The sequence below is a fragment of the Pteronotus mesoamericanus genome, unplaced genomic scaffold (assembly GCF_021234165.1).
Source record: "Pteronotus mesoamericanus isolate MK-2021 breed Mesoamerican mustached bat unplaced genomic scaffold, CSHL_Meso_final contig_181, whole genome shotgun sequence".
Classification (NCBI taxonomy): domain Eukaryota; kingdom Metazoa; phylum Chordata; class Mammalia; order Chiroptera; family Mormoopidae; genus Pteronotus; species Pteronotus mesoamericanus.
In genome coordinates, this window is record NW_026555077.1 from 11,288,399 (window position 1) to 11,305,741 (window position 17,343).

Sequence of the window (17,343 nt, forward strand, 5' to 3'; positions counted from 1 at the left end):
TTAGAGATTTACTAAGAAAATATATTGTTTTGTTAGGCCAGCACCATCTACTAAGAAAGATTATAAAACAACTCACTCAATTCAAAAGATAAATAACAGATGGATATAATAACAATAATAGCTGCCATTTTTTAGTATTTACTATTATAACCAAACTGGGCTCACTTTTATTAAACACTTTCTATATAGCAGGGTCTGTGCCAGGTATTCTCCGAATTGTATTTCATTTCATCTTAATAAGCTTGTGAGGGTGACACTACTATTCCCATCTTACAGGTAAGGAAACGGGGCTCAGAACTTCCTCTTATGGTCATACAGGAGCAGAGATGCCTGATCATTCATGACTCTACTTTCCTGAAATAAATCGTTTTTCTCCCTGGCGATACCACTGTGGGAAAACACTAGAGTTCAGTCTCACGAATGCAATCTGCATTCGCACTTCAGTATTACAGGGGAATGAGTCCGTTCCGCCAGCTCTCGGGAATGCACTGCCTGCCAGGCACCGCGCTAGGCCCTGGGTCAGAAACGAATCAATAGCGCAGTCCTCGTCCTCAGGGTGCTCACCGCCTGCTTAAGGAGCAGACGCGCTGGCGGCACGCCAGCACCAGTCCAGAGGCCAAAGGGCCCGGAAGGAAGAGGTTGGGGAAGGTGATGTGCGAGCTGTCTGGACACTGGCAATTGTATAGGCACCGGAAAGATCAGGGTGAGGGTACGGTTTGCAACAGAAGTAACAGCCTGAACTGTATTTTGAAGTTATGAGAGTTTGGGGTTTGTCTGAAGATAGTGAAATAGTTTGGCGCAGGAGGGAAAGCTATGCCTAGAATGATAGGTTGGGGTCAAACCAAAGGGCCTTTTCCGCCACGTCAGTAACTTGAATTTCACTTGGTAAGCCATGGAGCACTACTGAATAGATACCTGTTTTTATAATGTGGGCTTCACACCAGAGTTTTTAGACTTTTTTTAATTCTGAAAAACACATGACAAAACTGACCATTTTAACCATTTTTAAGTGTACAAATCAATGGAAATGAGTACGTTCCTGTCAGCGAGCAGCCGTCAGCACCGCCCATCTCCAGAGCTGTTTCACCCTCCCAAACAAACTCAGTTCCCACTGACACAGCAACTCCCCATTTCCTGCTGCCCCAGCCCGTGGCCACCACCATTCTACTTCCTGTCTGTGAGTGTGACTACTCCAGGTACCTCGTGCAAGTGCCATCATGCGACTTTTGTCTCTCTGCCTGCCAAAATGTTAAAGCAAGGAAATGGCAGCTTTAGAAAGCTAAATAACTGCAAAATCTTAAAACGGAAATGAAAGCAGAATGCCGTTTGCTTAAACTCTGCAGCGATGACTCAGTGAAACATGAATAAACTCCACATACCTCATATTGTAGCCTATCAGATGCTGCATAATTCAGCTCCTCCCTGTCTCTCCATCCGTCTGCACCTATCTCCCTCCGTCCCTTCAGCTGCTCTGATTTTTCTCTCATTCTTCTTAAACACCAGACTCTTTCCTGCCCATCTAGCCCTTGCCCTGCTTGGAATTAACTACATCCATCATTCATCAGATATTCTTGAGCATTTAATACATACCCCACACTGTTCTCGGCCCAGAGAATAGAGCAGCGAATAAAACAGTCGGAAGGTGAGGTGGACAATCCAGTGGAACAATCTTCTGCAACCCAGGGCAGAAGGATCTCCAACCCTCCAATCCTTCTGCCCTGGGACCTGGGCTGGCTAGTGCAGGGCGGAAGTGGGAAAGCAGAGAGGCCAGGCTGGCGAGGACTTCAGGGGGCCAGGCCAGAGACAAAGAGGGCCTGACCAAGGGGCCCAAGAAGAGCAACAGAGAGGCCGAGGACATTGGAATTGTCAGAACTGAGCAACTGGATGGAGAAGGATGTGACGGTGTCCAGCTGCATGGCTGATGACACAATGGGCACTCCACACGGGATTAGTTGACCTGATTCTAACCATTCCCGTTTGACCTGGTTTCATTTCAGTGCCCTGGGTGCCAGCCATGAGACCCAGGAGATACTAACTCTCTTCCAGGACTTCGGTGAGGGCTGGGGTCACATCCATAAAGCCCCGAACAGTCCTGGCAAGCCCGGGGTGCTCGGTGCATGGGGACTCTGAGAGGACGTGCCGCAGGCAACAGGCTAGACGCGGACACTAGACATGCACGGTCTGTCTGTGCCCTTAGACTGTGACTGTGAATGGAGGGAGCGCTTGTCTCTGACTCTGAATTTCCAGCACCAAGCACAGTCCTTGGCTAAATGAATTAACAGGGTGAATAAAGCACAGGTGAGTGAAGGACTGGGCTCTGACCCCAGGGAGCTGTTCCTTCCCTCGCCTACACATCCCAATCCATCTCTTCCTCTGAGTCCTCTTAACTTTTGTTTTTATACAACCTTCTCTGAGTCCTCTTATTATCCAGTGGAGGTGGGGGTGGAAAATGAGGAGACTGCATTTGGCTGACCTTGAGCAAGTCATTAAATCTCTCGGAGTCTCAGTTTTTGCATCCGTAAGGCTACATTTGAGGGGGTTCAATTTTTTCTCTTACCCTCTCCCTCCTCTGCCATTGACTAGTTCTGTCTTTCCCATTCGTGCAGCTGTTTCTGCCTCTTCTTTACAGAGGCCCCTCTGCCTTCCCCTCTCCTTAAAGTGGCTGTAAGTGGAACTGAGATATATATATTACTTACTATGTTATTTGGATGGAATTTTATGTTTCCTGTTCTCAACTGTAGATGGTAATGAGTACCATATTATGAATTCATATTCCTTCTTTCTCTCTTATCCCACGAATATTTACTCAGTACTGTTTTGTAACATGCTGAAAATAAATCACTGAGCAAGTTGGATGAAATCCCTCGCCTGGAGCTTTCAGTCCATTGGGACAATTTCCTGTTGACAACAAAACTTTGGAAACCCAGCAGTTGGAACTTGTGTACATAGATTGTCTCCATAATCTTGTGTTCTCCATGTCACTGTGTGTAGATAAAAGCTCAACAAACTCATTTTCTTTTGGTTTAAGATAAAATCAAGTAATCGCGTTGAGGCTTTCCCCAACATTGTACCAAGTTATCATTTGATTAAATTGACCTGTTGCTTGGTGTTGGTTACAGTCAGTCTTAGCACATGAACATGGGGCGGTTTCTTGTTTCTGAAGTGGTCACTGTACTCATCAGGAACCTGTAATATTTTTAGGAAGGTGAAGTGATATACACAGATTGGAAACTGGAAAGAGACCCTGAAACTGGCCGGCTGATGAGTAAGTTTTTCTGTGTGTTCTATTTTTAATTGGTTGTTACTTTTTCACAAAATACTGAGTAACCCAGGCCTTGCTAATGGAAAGGAGAGCACCCGGGGCCCTGATGCTACACTTGTTACTCAGAGTGAGGGCCTCGGACAAGCGGCGCAGTTGTCAGCTGGGAGCTGACGGGAAATACAGAATCCTGGATCCTTCTGCAGGCCTACTGAGTCTGCATATGGATTTTAATAAAAATTCTAGTTTTGTTTTCACACCAAAACTGGAGCACAATTTTAAAATAATCATGCTGAGACAGGATAGTGAGAAACGAGGAAAATTCCTTGGCAAGTGGAAAAGGAAAACTGAGACAGAGAGCTGAACAAACTGGCCCAGCAATTTACAGCCAGATACAGAGGATCATCTCCCCAGAGATAACATCCAGGCCTCAGTTGTATTTCAGCTCCAGGCCCAGAAAAGCAGCAGAATCAGGTGGGCGATGCTAGAACCACCTGCAATGACTAAAGACCTTTTGCCCTGTCACTGACCAATCAGTGGAGACCAAGACCCTGAAAGGAGAGCCGATGAATATTCAGCTGAAACCCTCCCCTGAGACCTAAGATTCCTACCTGCAAGAAAGAGATAAAAGCCTCAAGACAAAGGACCTAGTGCGCACGCTCTCCTTCTGGGGAGCATCCTGTATGTTGCTTCCCATACCCTTCCCTTTCCCTCTCTTCTTCCCCCACAGGCACGGCATCTCCTAAACTCTCAGGGACCCTAAGACTTACAATCAAGGGAGCAATGGGCAGCTGCAGCTCATCCCAGGCCGATCCCCTGAGCCTGTCCCCAGGCCCCCTTTTCTCTGGCTTCCCAGTGAGCTACGGCAGCCCAGCCAGGGCTCTCCTGTTGCTTCTTCTGTGCTAAGCCCTTTCTCGTTTCCTTGTCCCCAGCTTTAATAAATGTATGCTCATCAGCACCTGGACTCGTGTTGTGAAATCGTTCCCACATGAAGTCAAGTACCCACACACTGCAGCTGGCCCTGGGCAGACCCCCTCAGAGCCCGCCCCCTGCCTGGTAACAATGCTGCTTCAATAATTCAAAAACTTGGTAGTTCATCTATGTGGAAAATCTGAGTCCATGTGAAATTATATGCTAACTTTATGATGATCTTGAAGACCTCAGGGCAGTATGGCAGAAGCACCTGTAGGACCCCTTTTGGGGCTGGGACTGGTGGTGTCCATGTTTCCCTGCCCCCAGGGCCAGACTTGGGGCAGGTGAGCAGAGGTATTAGGGTTGCACCCAGGGGTGAGCAGGAATCAGTCAAGATTCAGGCTCCTCAACCAGCAAAGCTCCCTGTCAAAGCTCATAGCCTTGGAGTTTCCTAAAGTGACTACTTACTTTAAAGCTTTGGGGTTTTCACGGCATAAAAGTATACTTGAACCACATTTAAAAGCACAGAGTAACCATAAGCAAAGGAAGAGGCAGCTCCCGGGAACGCTAGAACAGGGGAGAGCAGTCGGGCGGAGCCGCCAGGCTAGGTTTGCCCAAGGGGCCCGGTCAATCCCCTGAGTGTTTGGACCCGTGGACAGGAGTGGCTGCGATCAGAGCCACAGCCTGCAGGGAAGAGCTGCGGAGGCTCAGGTCTCTGCCTCCTACTTCGCTCCCTTCACGTCCGTCTGCTGAGTTGGGTGCCTAGACCAGAGCCTGCCCCGGGCCTGGGAAGGCCTGTTTTGTAAGCATTGCCTCCGGGGAGCCCTCCTAATCTGGAAACAAGAGCATTCCCACCTTGGTAACCTAGGGTCCCCTGGCCAGAAACCCAAATGTGTTATTGATGGGATAGGGGCATTGAGAGAGGGTTCGATGTGACCCACGAGAAGGTCAAATACATGCAGAACTGAGAGCAATTTTCCTTTTTTTTCTTTTGAGACCGATTTTCCACCTTCCATTTATTCCCAGTTCTGTGATCTGAGGTTGAATTCAAAATTATATATTGGATATAATGAAATATAATCAACTACTTCTATGCTTTTTATGTTTCTATTTATTCAGTACTTTATTACTGTTCCTTGTTCACGTCCCACATGCCAGGCCCTGGGTGACCCGGCGGCAGCCCCACCACGCCCCTGACTTGATTACACACGGGTGGACACTGGTTCCTCCTGGAGGCTTCAGAGGCTTTCCGGGGGGGGGGGGCTTCCCTCCTTCTGCAGCTTCCTAAACTGCTTTTCAAAGGGCCCAAGACAAACAGGGTTAGTTATTATTTTTTTTTAACAAATTTTATTCCATGTATAGAATAACCAATGACAATAAACTTAAAAACCAAGGGTTTTATATTTGAACCTCCTTGGTGGTTTTTTCTTTCTTAATTTCATTTATTCATCAAGTCACTACTGAGAACCTACTATGCGCCAGACACTGCTGATATAAAGATAAACAAGATACTGTCCTCCCCTAGGGGAGTCCCACAACCTATTGGCAAAGTCAAACACATAAAAGAATGATGACATTCTCTTGAGCTGTTAAGGAAAGGCCCCACCAGCCTGGCCAGATAGTTCAGTTCATTAGGACATCATCTTGATACGCCAAGGTTTCAGGTTTGATCCCCAGTCAGGACACATGCAAGAATCAACCAATGACTGCATAAAGAAGTGGAACAATAAATCGATCTCTCTCTCTCTCTCCAATCAATAAAAGATGAATTTTTTAAAAAGGCTCTACTGAAGAGAGATGCAGTTGAGCTGGATCCTAAAGGGCACATTGCAATTTTCCAGATGGAGAAAGACCTTTCATGTAGAAAGAGTTAACAAGTGCAAAAAAATGGAAGCTCGAGAGACCAGGGGACAGTGAGGAAACAGGGACATCTTATGGCCAAACCATAGTAATAGAGAAGGCAACAGCAATAGGAGAGGTGCCAGGAAGGACATTTAGGTCCAGATGGCAAAGAGCCTTGAGTGCCCTACTAATTACTGCAGGCTTTATCCTAGAGCCACCGAATAATCAGAGAACCACCCTGGCAGGAGAACAGGAGCGGGATTACTTTACTGGTGATACCATAAGGCTCATCCCCGGGGCTTATGGGCATGGGCAGCAAGGAGTGGGAGACACTGAGGACGGGCCTGGGGGAAAGGAAGCCCAAGCAATGGCACAGAAACAGGCCACAGAAGCCGAAGGACCCCGGGGCCTGGGCAGAGACTGCAGGGGAAGTCCTGATCTTCAAGTCCAAACCTGCTTCTCCTCTAGTCTTCCCAGTTTCCATAAATAGAAACTCTGTGGAGCCGATTGCTTTTACCAGAAATCTGGCTGTTATTCTCAGCATTTCATCTCTCTCACTCCTCCTATTTAAGCCATTTCCAAGCTCTACCAAGTCTAGCTTGCGAATGCCTTGATTATCTACCCTTCTCCATTGCACCTGCATCTAAGCCACCATCCTACCACCAGAACTACCACAAGAGTCTCCTGGTGTTCCCTCTTTGCTTTTACCTGCCACTAATCTGTTCTCCCCACAGCAGCCAGAGAATCTTTTGGAACTGTCAATCAGATTGTCTTCTAGGCCTAAAGCACTCATTAAAACATGTGACACTTAGCCCTGGCTGGTGTGGCTCAGTGGACTGAGTGCCGGCCTGTGAACCAAAGGGTCACTTGTTCAATTCCCAGTCAGGGCACATGCCTGGGTTGCGGGCCAGGTCCCCAGTGGGAGCACATGAGAAACAACCACACACTCCTTCTCTTTCTCTCTCCCTTCCCCTCTAAAAATAAATAAGTAAAACTTTAAAAAAAAAAAGGGTGGGGGGGATCTCTCTCTTTAAACAAAAAACATATGACTCTTAGAATATAACCTAAATGTCTTTCCTACAAGGCCCTGCATGGTCTGGAAGCTCTTGGTCCTTGTTTGTTTTACATGTCTCACACTGGAATTACCAGACTCGATCTTACTGCCCTCTTCAGATTTACAAAGACACAAAACACTTGTTCCTCAGGATTTTGGTGCTCCCTCTGTCTGGAATGTTCCTCCACACCAAAATCTTCCCTGGTCATACTACTGTCAGGCCTAAATGACTCATCTTCAGAGAAGACTTTTATGAGCTTTCAGTCTAATTTATGCATGTCCCTTTTTATTCTTTCTTGTAATAATTTTTTCCTTCATAGCACTTCTCATATTTTTTACTCCATAGTCTGGGATTTGTTTAGTGCGTATGTGTCTGTGTTTCCCATTAGACTGTGAGTTACATGATGGTAGGATCATGTTGGTTTATTAACCATTGTTTACCCAGCCATCTATAGTACCTCGGACATAGAGGTAATGCACAAATATTTATTGACCAATTGAATGAATAAGAAGATGAAGTCTTCCTCTGAGAAGTGGCTTTGATGGGAAATTCCCTGGACATTTTATAAAAAAAAAGAACAGGAGCTATTCCTTCATTCATTTGCCCCAACTGACCTCTGGTTCTTTATACTGGGAGCTCATTAATCAAGACCTGTCTGTCCATTGGAAGTCACTTCATTCTTTTACAATGTATACGGTGTTATTAAAGGTGAAATGGCTTTTTCTACTCCGACAGCAAAGAAGCCAGTGAGCCTCTACACTGTCCATGATGGTGCCGTCCACACTGTTCAGAGATCACCTTTTTACAAGGACATTATCCTCACTGTTGGGGGATGGAACATAGCCATCTGGAAGGAAAGTGTCACGGTACGTGGCTTGCAACAACGAGGAATGGGTGTGTGGTCCTTTGTTATTGAAAAAGACAATGGGAACAACAGAGTGTTCTGACATAACAGTGCCTTTGGGACACTTTTTAAAGAAATTGAAACAGATGGCCTGGCTCCAGCTTGGCTCCAGCAGAACTACTATAAGCCCTTTGAAAACCCAACCATTTGCTTTTCTTCCCTGAGGGAAGGAAACATTTATAAGTCACTTGTTCTCTGAAAGCTAACAGTCTTTTCTTTGACATCCATATATAATGATCAGATGATTTGTATTTTTCCTCCCCTGAAAATACAAGAAGGGGTGCTGATTACTATATGAAGTCCAAGGAGAAGTGCTAGGTCTGTCATCTCTGCTTCTGCACCAGGAATATGCCAGCAAGTTCAGAAAGTGGGAACAAGAATGCTGAAGGGTCTGTCCCTAGCAGACCAGAGGCGTACATGGGTCAAAGTGAGACAGTGCCAAGAAAACCTGGTGGCCAGGGTTAGGCGAGGGCCTGGGTCCTGACTGACAGAAGCTCAGCTGCCAAAAACTAGAAAGACTGAGAAAATCCTGTGAAATAAGGGTGTGGAGAAATCATAATAATATGTCCCTTTGGTGGGCAATTAAAATGATCAAAATCTGAAATATATATATTCTTTGAATAAATAATCTGTGTAAAGTATTTATATGTACATATAAATTTTTATAAATATTTTTTCTTTGACCTAACACTTGCACTTCTGGGACTGTAACACAAATCTCAAAAAAAGAAAAAAGGATGCATGAATACATGTACAAGTTTTTCATTGAAAAAATTAGAAACTACTTCAGTGCCTATCTGCAAAAGAACTTCTACTTTATACCAATGGCCTTCTGTATGGGTTTTTTTGTTGTTGTTGTTTTTTTTTACAATTGGCAAGTGTTAGCTTTGTAATTGAAGAAAAATGAAAATGAAAATTTAGGCAAGACTGTCCAAAGACTATGCAGGGCCAGGAGGCTGGATAGCCACAGAAACCGAAGGATGTAGGCAAAGTGGGCAAGGACAGGTTTGGAGTGTCACCCCTAAGGAGTCCGTGAATCTGAGACATTCCTCCTTCCCCAAAGGAAAGGTTGCTTCTTCTGCGTGTATTGGAGGGTAAGAGACAGTTCCTCTGTCTAGTTCAGTTCCTGCAGATGTAAATAGATAAAGGAGTATACCTGGTTGCCAGGTGGAGCACGAAAGTGGGAAGAAAGTACATTCTGATCATCTATCCCTATGAAAACCTCCCATAGAAGGCAAATTACCCCATGGGGAGAAAGGACAAGATGATCTTACGATATTTTGCTGGTCTAAAATCTCTTCCCAATCATGTGTACAAGTCATTGGATGCAGCTCACAGCTAGAATTGACTTTTTATTTGCTTTTCCTGGCTACCAGAGCTGTTTCCATGGGAAGGAGACACCTGACAGCAAAATAGAGGTATAAGCAAAATTTTCATAATCTTTACATATCTGATACACAGCAATCTCCAGAGGAATATCAATGGACTTCAGTAGCAGTTGGATTATTAGAACCATTAACGGCTTGATTGGGAGGTTTGCTCTTTTATAAAAAGCAATTAAACTAAGAGGAAAAGGGTGTTATAAAAATATACAGGAATGAAAAGAGTTACCATTATATAAAAGTCCTACAAGTAAAAGAAAAAGAGTTCTCAGTAGGCGTAATTTTGCTGTTACCTAATCATAGCCATCTAAGTTGTACTTAAAATCATTGTGAATGTCCCTTCAATAATAACACAGCTTTTAATGTGTCTGTTAAAAAATTTGCTTAAAGATCGGACCCCTCCTTCAGTCATCCTGTGCTCCGAAAAGGTACACCTCAGGGCACTGGTCTCTGACCAGGCCTGGAGTCTTCTATATCGGCCGAGAAGATGGGTACATCGATATCTGGGACCTTCTGGAGAAAACCCATGAACCAGCCCAGTCACAAAACATCTGTATAACTATGATCACCTACATCAAACCCTGGACCTTTTCTGGTATGTTAATTCTGGTCAAACAGCCTAAGTCATTTTGCTTTTTTTTTGCGTAACTCAGGAAAGTGTCCACATTCATCTGGAAAGCCTCCCGTGTTCCTACTCGGGTTTCTGTTTTTCTTCCTTCCGTTTCCCTTCCTTCTCTCCTTCCCCTCCTCCCTTTCCTTCTCATTCCTCCCCTTCTCTCTTGCACTGTCTGTCCTAGGCCAGAGCTTCTCTCACTAATTTCCTCATCAACAGTCATTTCTGGGACACATTTAGTATGCCAAGCAGAGGGTGATTTTGAGTCACACAACAAAAAGCATCCTTCTTATCTTCTCTTAATAATTTATTCCCTTTGTCCTAATTTCTCTGTTTCGACTAAGTGCTACTTTCTATGTAAATCCAATATATTTGTCTCTTATAAAAGAGGCTAAAAACACCAAAGTGTGTTTTCCTGTCTTTGCTACAAAACATTGCTTTTGAATACCTACAGGGATTACAAATCTAGGACTTAGCCATCTGAACCAGATTTTCTGAAAATGAGAAGGAAAAACACACACATGATGAGACAGAAAATAAAAAGGATCAAACACATTTGTGATTTATATACATCTTAATTGCTCAAAGGAAACAATTTGGTGTTTTTTTCTAGCTTCTGGTTCTGGCTGTGCCTTTGAAACTCATCTGTATAATGATATCCTTCTGCCCTTACTGTGTCTTTGGTGAATATTGGCTTCATGATGTTTCTCTGGAAATCTTTCCCTGTGTTTTCCCTGCTTTCCTCCCAAGTCTGCTCAGTGGGCCCCACCACAGAGTCAGTCTCAACAAGGAGCCACACTCTGCCTACAGACACCAAGAAAGGAAGATTCGAGGTGGACAGGGTGGCTGACAAAGGCTCAGGGTCTCAGCTTTCATTCCATCAACTGGAAAAAATGACTTCGATGTTAATATGGTCCCCACTCATGCATGTCTGACGAAGATGCCAAGATCACTGTAACCATAGCAGGTCCTTTGGGAGACCGCAAAACACAATCACATCTCATGTTTAACCTCTAAGATGGCTTTCTGGTTGCTGAGTTGTTTTTCCCCCCTGTTTTTTGATCTTGCAGCTAAGCAGCAATTTATAGCCGTAGCTGATTATTATGGGACTCTGCATATATTAGAAATTCCTTGGACATTGAGTCACCCTTCTGTCAACGAGGTCAGTAAATTTTGGCTTTGGGGATCTATGTGACTGATACTGCTGTGGCATGTTTTAGAAGTGTTTTCAGAAAAGACAGCATTTTTACTTTATAAAAGGACAAAAGACTCATACAGTCAAAAATAAGGGGATGTATTTCTGTTTTATGAGTTAAATAGTTTGAAGCTAGGAAAAAAAAAAGCACGCAATGAGAGGAAGGAAGTAAATAAAATCCAGATCCAGAGAAGAATTAATTTGGAGATTCATAACCAAGAGATGTTATTTTCAGGTTGTAGCCGAAGCATGGGACCCCTATGTCAGTGGTGCCCTTCCCAGAGGGTGCATTTGACATTTTTACACATCCTCCCATTGCTCACCGCGACCGCATCCTCTCCCAACCGGGGGCACTGCAAGCAGCGTGTCTGAAGTGACAATATTATATCCCATCATGCCCACCAGCCAAAGGTTGCGGGCAATGTTAATAAGGAGGTTATAAAAAGATCAATAAATAGAAATGCATAACTACACATACACCCAACATTAAATACATAGATTGCAATCTGTTGCAAGTCTCAACAACATCAGCGTGGTTACTGTCAGGCAAAAAGCTTCCCCTCCCCCAGTCACCTTGCCCAAGGTCTGTGCCTACTTTCCTGTTTCTATTCTTATGCCTTCATGCCAACCCCTCCAAGGGACCAGGAGCTCAACTCTGCTCCCAGTCCTTTTAGGGTCGATTTTGATACCCTCATCGGGGTTTTCCAAGTTCTGTTGATACAAAACTTCCTTCTGTGTAGAAATGAGAAGGAAGAAAAGGAGAAACAAGCAATTCCTGAATACTTCTTCTACAAAACTGCAAAATATTTTGCAGATTTCTCCTGCCAATCTCACTCCCTTCCTGGAATACCCTAATTCACAGGATCCTAAAACCTAGCACAGCATCCCCCAAATTGAGTTACTTTAATAGTGGACCTATGGGCAGTATCGCAAAATACATAACGTATCTGGTGAATTACAAGCTGCAGGAAGTCTTCCAGAGCTTTGTAAAGAACATGGGAGGTGTCCGTGTGGGCTCCCCTCCATGGGCCTGTGTTTCTGACAGGTATCAAGTATAAGCCACTACTTTGAAAGAGAAGTCAAGCACCTGGAATATGTAGAACAGCGCAAGAAAATCCGTGAGCAAGAAAAGAAAGAAATGGAGCTGGAGGTGGAGAAGAAAAAAGTTGTAAGTGAAATTTACAGAAATGACAGTTGATTTCCTCTAACCCCAGTGGAAATATGTGTGTTTGGCTTCCTCCACAATCTGAATAGGGAAATTAGGTCTTTTCACATTCTTCTCTCATTCTCCTGAGAGTCAGGAGGGCATTTGTCTGATTCCCTCGCTTACCATGCATGGTGGGTAAGCAACGACCGTTGGACACCTAGTAAGAGCCTACCTAACTGAAGTTTCTGAAATTCTCTATAATATCAAAGTTTTTTAGATACAAGGATATCCAAATACCATTTATACATACACTGATTCAAAATCTGAAAGCTTTCATTATACAGAATTTTTAACGTCTGGTGAATAATGTATTAAAACAGGCAGTACAAAAAGAGTGGAATAAGGAATCAGGACACGTGAGCTCAAACCCCAGCTCTGCCACTCACCCACTCTGAGATCTGGAGCAAGGCTCTTACCTTCGCTGAGCCTCGGTTCTCTTGTCTTTAAAATGGGAATCCTGACTACTACCTTTTAGGATGACGGTAAGGCTTTCAGTTAAGGAACCTGACAAATAGTAAACTTCCAGTAAATAGAAGCTAGTATACAGACAGACAGACGGACCTGAATGTTACTATAAAATACTGGCGATGTGAAATTTGAGGCTGGGGAGGATTTGTTTCAGCAGCCATTCATCTTAAAATGCCCTAAAGCCCTGAATACCCACCCCCGTCCTCCTCCTGCTCAGCCTCTCTGTTCGATAGGAATTCTGTCACTCCCTTGGTCTGTGAATTCAGCCGTGAGGCCGTCTCAGTCCATATTTCTGTTTCTTCTTGCTCATTCTCTCCTTTGCCCTCTTTCACCCACATTTCCATCCCTGATCCCATCTGTAGTTTCCCACTACAAAATGAGCATCCTCCGACATAACTTCTCCTGTGGCGGCCTTAGGTCTCAAAACCACAAGCAGGTGTGAATATTTCAACATACTGAATTAGCAAATAGATTAAAGTCAGCGATTTTCAACCTTTTTCATTTCATGACACACATAAATTAATTACTAAAATTCTGCAGCACACCGAAAAACATTTTTTTCTTGTTGAGCTGACCAAAAAATAAGTATAATTTTGATTCATTCACACCAATGGTTATTGTTGTATTGGCTGTTGTCATTTTTTAACTTGGCAATCTAAGGGAAAAGAGGTCAGTGCCCCTGACTAAAGAGTCAGGTATTGCATGTTTTAAAAATTCTTGGGGCACACCAGTTGAAAACTGTGGATTAACATGATCACTTATTGATAGATAACTAATTAATATAATAAAAACAGAGAGCCTCATTTCAAAAACTATTTAGCAGTGACAGGTACAAAAGAATATCAATTAACGAACTTCTCATTGTCTCCCCAGCTTCAAAACAATGGCCTTGGTTGGACTCTCTGTGCACTCACAAATACTGGTTGAAACTTGGCTGTGGGAGGTGACCTGCCACCCTTTCCCTATGCCAGCAAGCAATTATCTCTGATTATTATGCGTTTTTCGATGCCATAGCAACCACTCCTAATTATCCACATCATTGGAAACAAGTAGAATTGTGGATAATACAAAAATAATTTGCCTGTAAAATACTTTTAAAACACCTGAGTATTATAATAATCAGAGTATCATGTGTTTGAGCTTCCAAAACTTTTCCAACTCCTTCTTGCAACTTTATTTCCATTTGATGTCATGCCCTCTTTTAAGTAGAGCTAGCTACCACTTCTCAGGTGTTCTCTGGAACTAGATTGTGGCTAAGTGAATGGATTTTAAAGGACCCCTCTGTTTCATGTAGAACATGAAAGGTCACCAAGGAAAAAACAACGAATGTTAGTCAGATATATCTTTACATAAGCAACTGCTGATAAAAGGGAAAATTGCAACAATTGAAACAACCTCAGAGGATTGCAGTGAGGATTAAGTGAGTTAAAATATTTACAGCACTTAGCCAGTAACTGGCACATAGAAAGTGCTTGCTATTAGTATCAATACAGAGGGCAGAAGAACATCACACCTCCGTCCAGCAAGGGGGGTCTTTAGGAGCCCCCCGCCCTCCTCCCCAGTGGCCAGGGGTTCGGCCGCATGCTGCAACCGTGATCCGAGGGGAGTCACACACCCACCTCCTTGTAAACATTAAGTCTGGATACAGTGCATTTCTTAAAAAATAATAGTAATTATAGTTTAAGCAGCACATGGAATAGGAATTTTCCTAACTGGAATTTCCGCTGGAGACCCATAGCTGGGAAAAGGAGCAGTTTCCATGAGATCCATAAGCTATGCCATCTATATGGGACATAAGAGAGAATTCTGCAACCTCTAATCAAGTACCCGCTCTCCAGACTATACACAAGGGAGCAAGAGTTATGGGGAAGAAGACGGAAAGGGGGCGTGCTTTTCAGAGAGAGGGGTCGGGGACTACGTATTCCCCACTTTCCATTTCTGCAACACCAGACCTGGTCAGCGGTCGCTTGCTGGCCACGATAGACAATGGCCTCCGACACCTGGCAGGGGGCCTGCTGAGCCACAGAAACCCAAAGACCAGGAATTCCCAAGTGACCAGAGTAGAATGTCCAGGAGAGTTTGGGAAACCCAGAGACTAGGGCCTGGACTCTTGAGCCTGGAAAGTCTGCAGGCAAGAGGTTGATTTAAACTGCTCTGACAGGGTGGAGAGAGGGTGGAGCTTCTCCTGATGGCAGGGTGAGGGTGCTGAGTTTTCCTGCGGCCGAGTGGACCTTTGGAAAGCAGCTCGGCCTTAAAAGTGCCAAAAGGACTTTCTAACGGGGGGTGAGGCGACCTCTGCAGAAAGAGGCTGAAGGTGCACATTGTAGTGAGGAGGCCCCAAGGGGCAGTCTCCACCTTGATATTAGACTTGCCTGGATCTCCAAATACCTAAAAATGACACTATTGCTAATACCTAAAAGGGATAGGAAATGCTATGTGATTTGTCACATATATTGCAAAGGGCTGGGATTAGAAGAATAGCATTTTCCCCCTCAAGTACCTTATCAAGTCTTGCTCTTTTGTTGAATTGGTTACCGTCACTAACATGCTCAAAGCACTTACTGGGTGTCAGGCACTATTCCAAGGACTTGACATGTATAATAATTCATTCAATCCTCATAGTACTATGAAGTACATACAACAATTTTTAGGCACAAAGAATCTCAGAAAGCAGCTTTATTAAGAGAGAAAAGGCAAACACATGGAAAGAATACAGCAAGAGAAGGGAGCAGCAATCATTGTGAATGCTTAAAAGAGGAAAAGATCTCTTAAAAATGATCCCTCTAAAGACACTAGAATAAAAGCTCAGGGTAGTGACCCCCTGGATGGAATCCGCAAAGACAGGGCTTTGTGACAAAGGAGCAGAAGGCACAGAGGACAACAGGATGAGGGCACAACAAGCGGAGGAGAAACAAAGGCCACGCGAGGGTGACACACCTAAAGTTCATCTGAAAGAAGGCACAGATGAGAAAACAGACCTTAAAAATCATGACCGCTCTAGCCGACATCACAACGGACCCAAATGCCGCAATCATTAAACCAGAGCAGCGCTGATACAAATCTTGACAGATTCAAGGCCCAAACAGATTATATTCAGCAAGTGGTATTGGGTACGTTAGCTGAATAGATGCTTCCTGTTATTGCTATTTCCCTTCTCAGTGTGCCCCTCCCTCAGTCGACAGCAGGAGCTTGTGGGTCATCCTGGGTTCCCCGCTGCCCCTGGGAGCCCACATCCAACACTCACCCCGCCACGCGGCGCCCCCGCCCGCACACCGGGTCTGCCCCGCCTCCAGGGGGAACCTGGAGGCTGTGCACACTTCTCCGCTCTGTCTCTGCCACACCCCTTCAGAGCCAGCATCTCGTCTCCCTGACTGTGCAGAAGATGTCCCCCCACCTTCTGCTCTCCTGCCCCCTGCCCTCCTGCCACCCCCCTCAAAGAGCAGCCAGGCTGACTGTTCAAAAACAGTCCCTTCTCGTCCTTTGGTATTTCTAACCGTCAGTGTTTTATAAGGATGACTTTTTTCCCCTCCTAGAAAACATATCAGAAGACAAAAGAACAACTGGAGGCTGAATTGAAAATGGATTATGAGAATTATTTGGAACTGGAAAGGACCACCCTCATCAACCTGGGCCTGATTAAAGCATCAGACATGACGCCATTCATGGAGATGATGTAGGGGACCTTCCTGTAGGGCGTTTGGGGGGCTTCATGGCACCTTATTCCCTCTTTATCCGTTATTTTTTATGTGAGGTGAACTAGCAAACTTAACATCAAATAGGCTGTAGGCTTTTATTTCATTGCTATTAAAAATTTTGCATTATAACAATTAGTAAGATCTGTTCCAATTTTTAGATTGAGTATGTACTGAACGTTGTACTGACTATGAAAGTTATGGACAGTGAAACTTCTGTTTCCCCGTAGAAAGACACAGCTTCAGACATGCCTTCCACTCCCAGTCCTCAACATCCATTCAGGACCCCAATCCCAGACAAAAGTGAAATTGAATTTTGCTCCTAATCACCTGGTTGCTTTTGGTCACCTCTCCAAAAAGTACTCCCTTTGGGCCACTGCACAGATTTAGGGCTGTGTGCTAAACAAAATATTAGCAAATTGAATCCAGAAATACATGTATAAAGAAAGGATAACACATGAAGATCATGCTGGGTTTATCCAGGGAATATAAAGTGAACTCATCAGCAGAAAATGAATCAATGATTGATCAAAGGAGAGAAATTGTGATACAAAGTAGATGCCTGAAAACATTTGATAAAACTTGATATCCATTCCTGATTAAAAAACAACAATAAATTCTTACCAACTACAGAAAGAAGGGAACTCTCTTAATTTGACACAGGGAATCTAAAACAATCCTACAACGAACATCATGCTTAATGGTGAAAGGTGAAAGCTGGACCTGGACGTGTGGAACAAGACGTGATGCCCACCGTCTTGTCTCCTCGCCAGTACTGTGCGGGGTTAAGCAATATGGGCACGAGATGGAAACA

The 17,343-nt window shown here is 44.3% G+C and overlaps 1 protein-coding gene across 1 annotated transcript in view; it reads left to right on the top strand.

The window, feature by feature from the left end:
• The window catches only part of DNAI3 (dynein axonemal intermediate chain 3), a 62,732-nt gene extending 46,218 nt beyond the window's left edge, over positions 1-16,514 (top strand). Inside the window, exons 17-22 of the mRNA XM_054566834.1 lie at positions 3,202-3,265; positions 7,804-7,934; positions 9,745-9,949; positions 11,038-11,129; positions 12,208-12,330; positions 16,371-16,514. Of these exons, the coding sequence (XP_054422809.1) occupies positions 3,202-3,265; positions 7,804-7,934; positions 9,745-9,949; positions 11,038-11,129; positions 12,208-12,330; positions 16,371-16,514 (759 nt within the window). The remainder of the gene's footprint in view (positions 1-3,201; positions 3,266-7,803; positions 7,935-9,744; positions 9,950-11,037; positions 11,130-12,207; positions 12,331-16,370) is intronic.
• Positions 16,515-17,343: the final 829 nt, after the last annotated feature.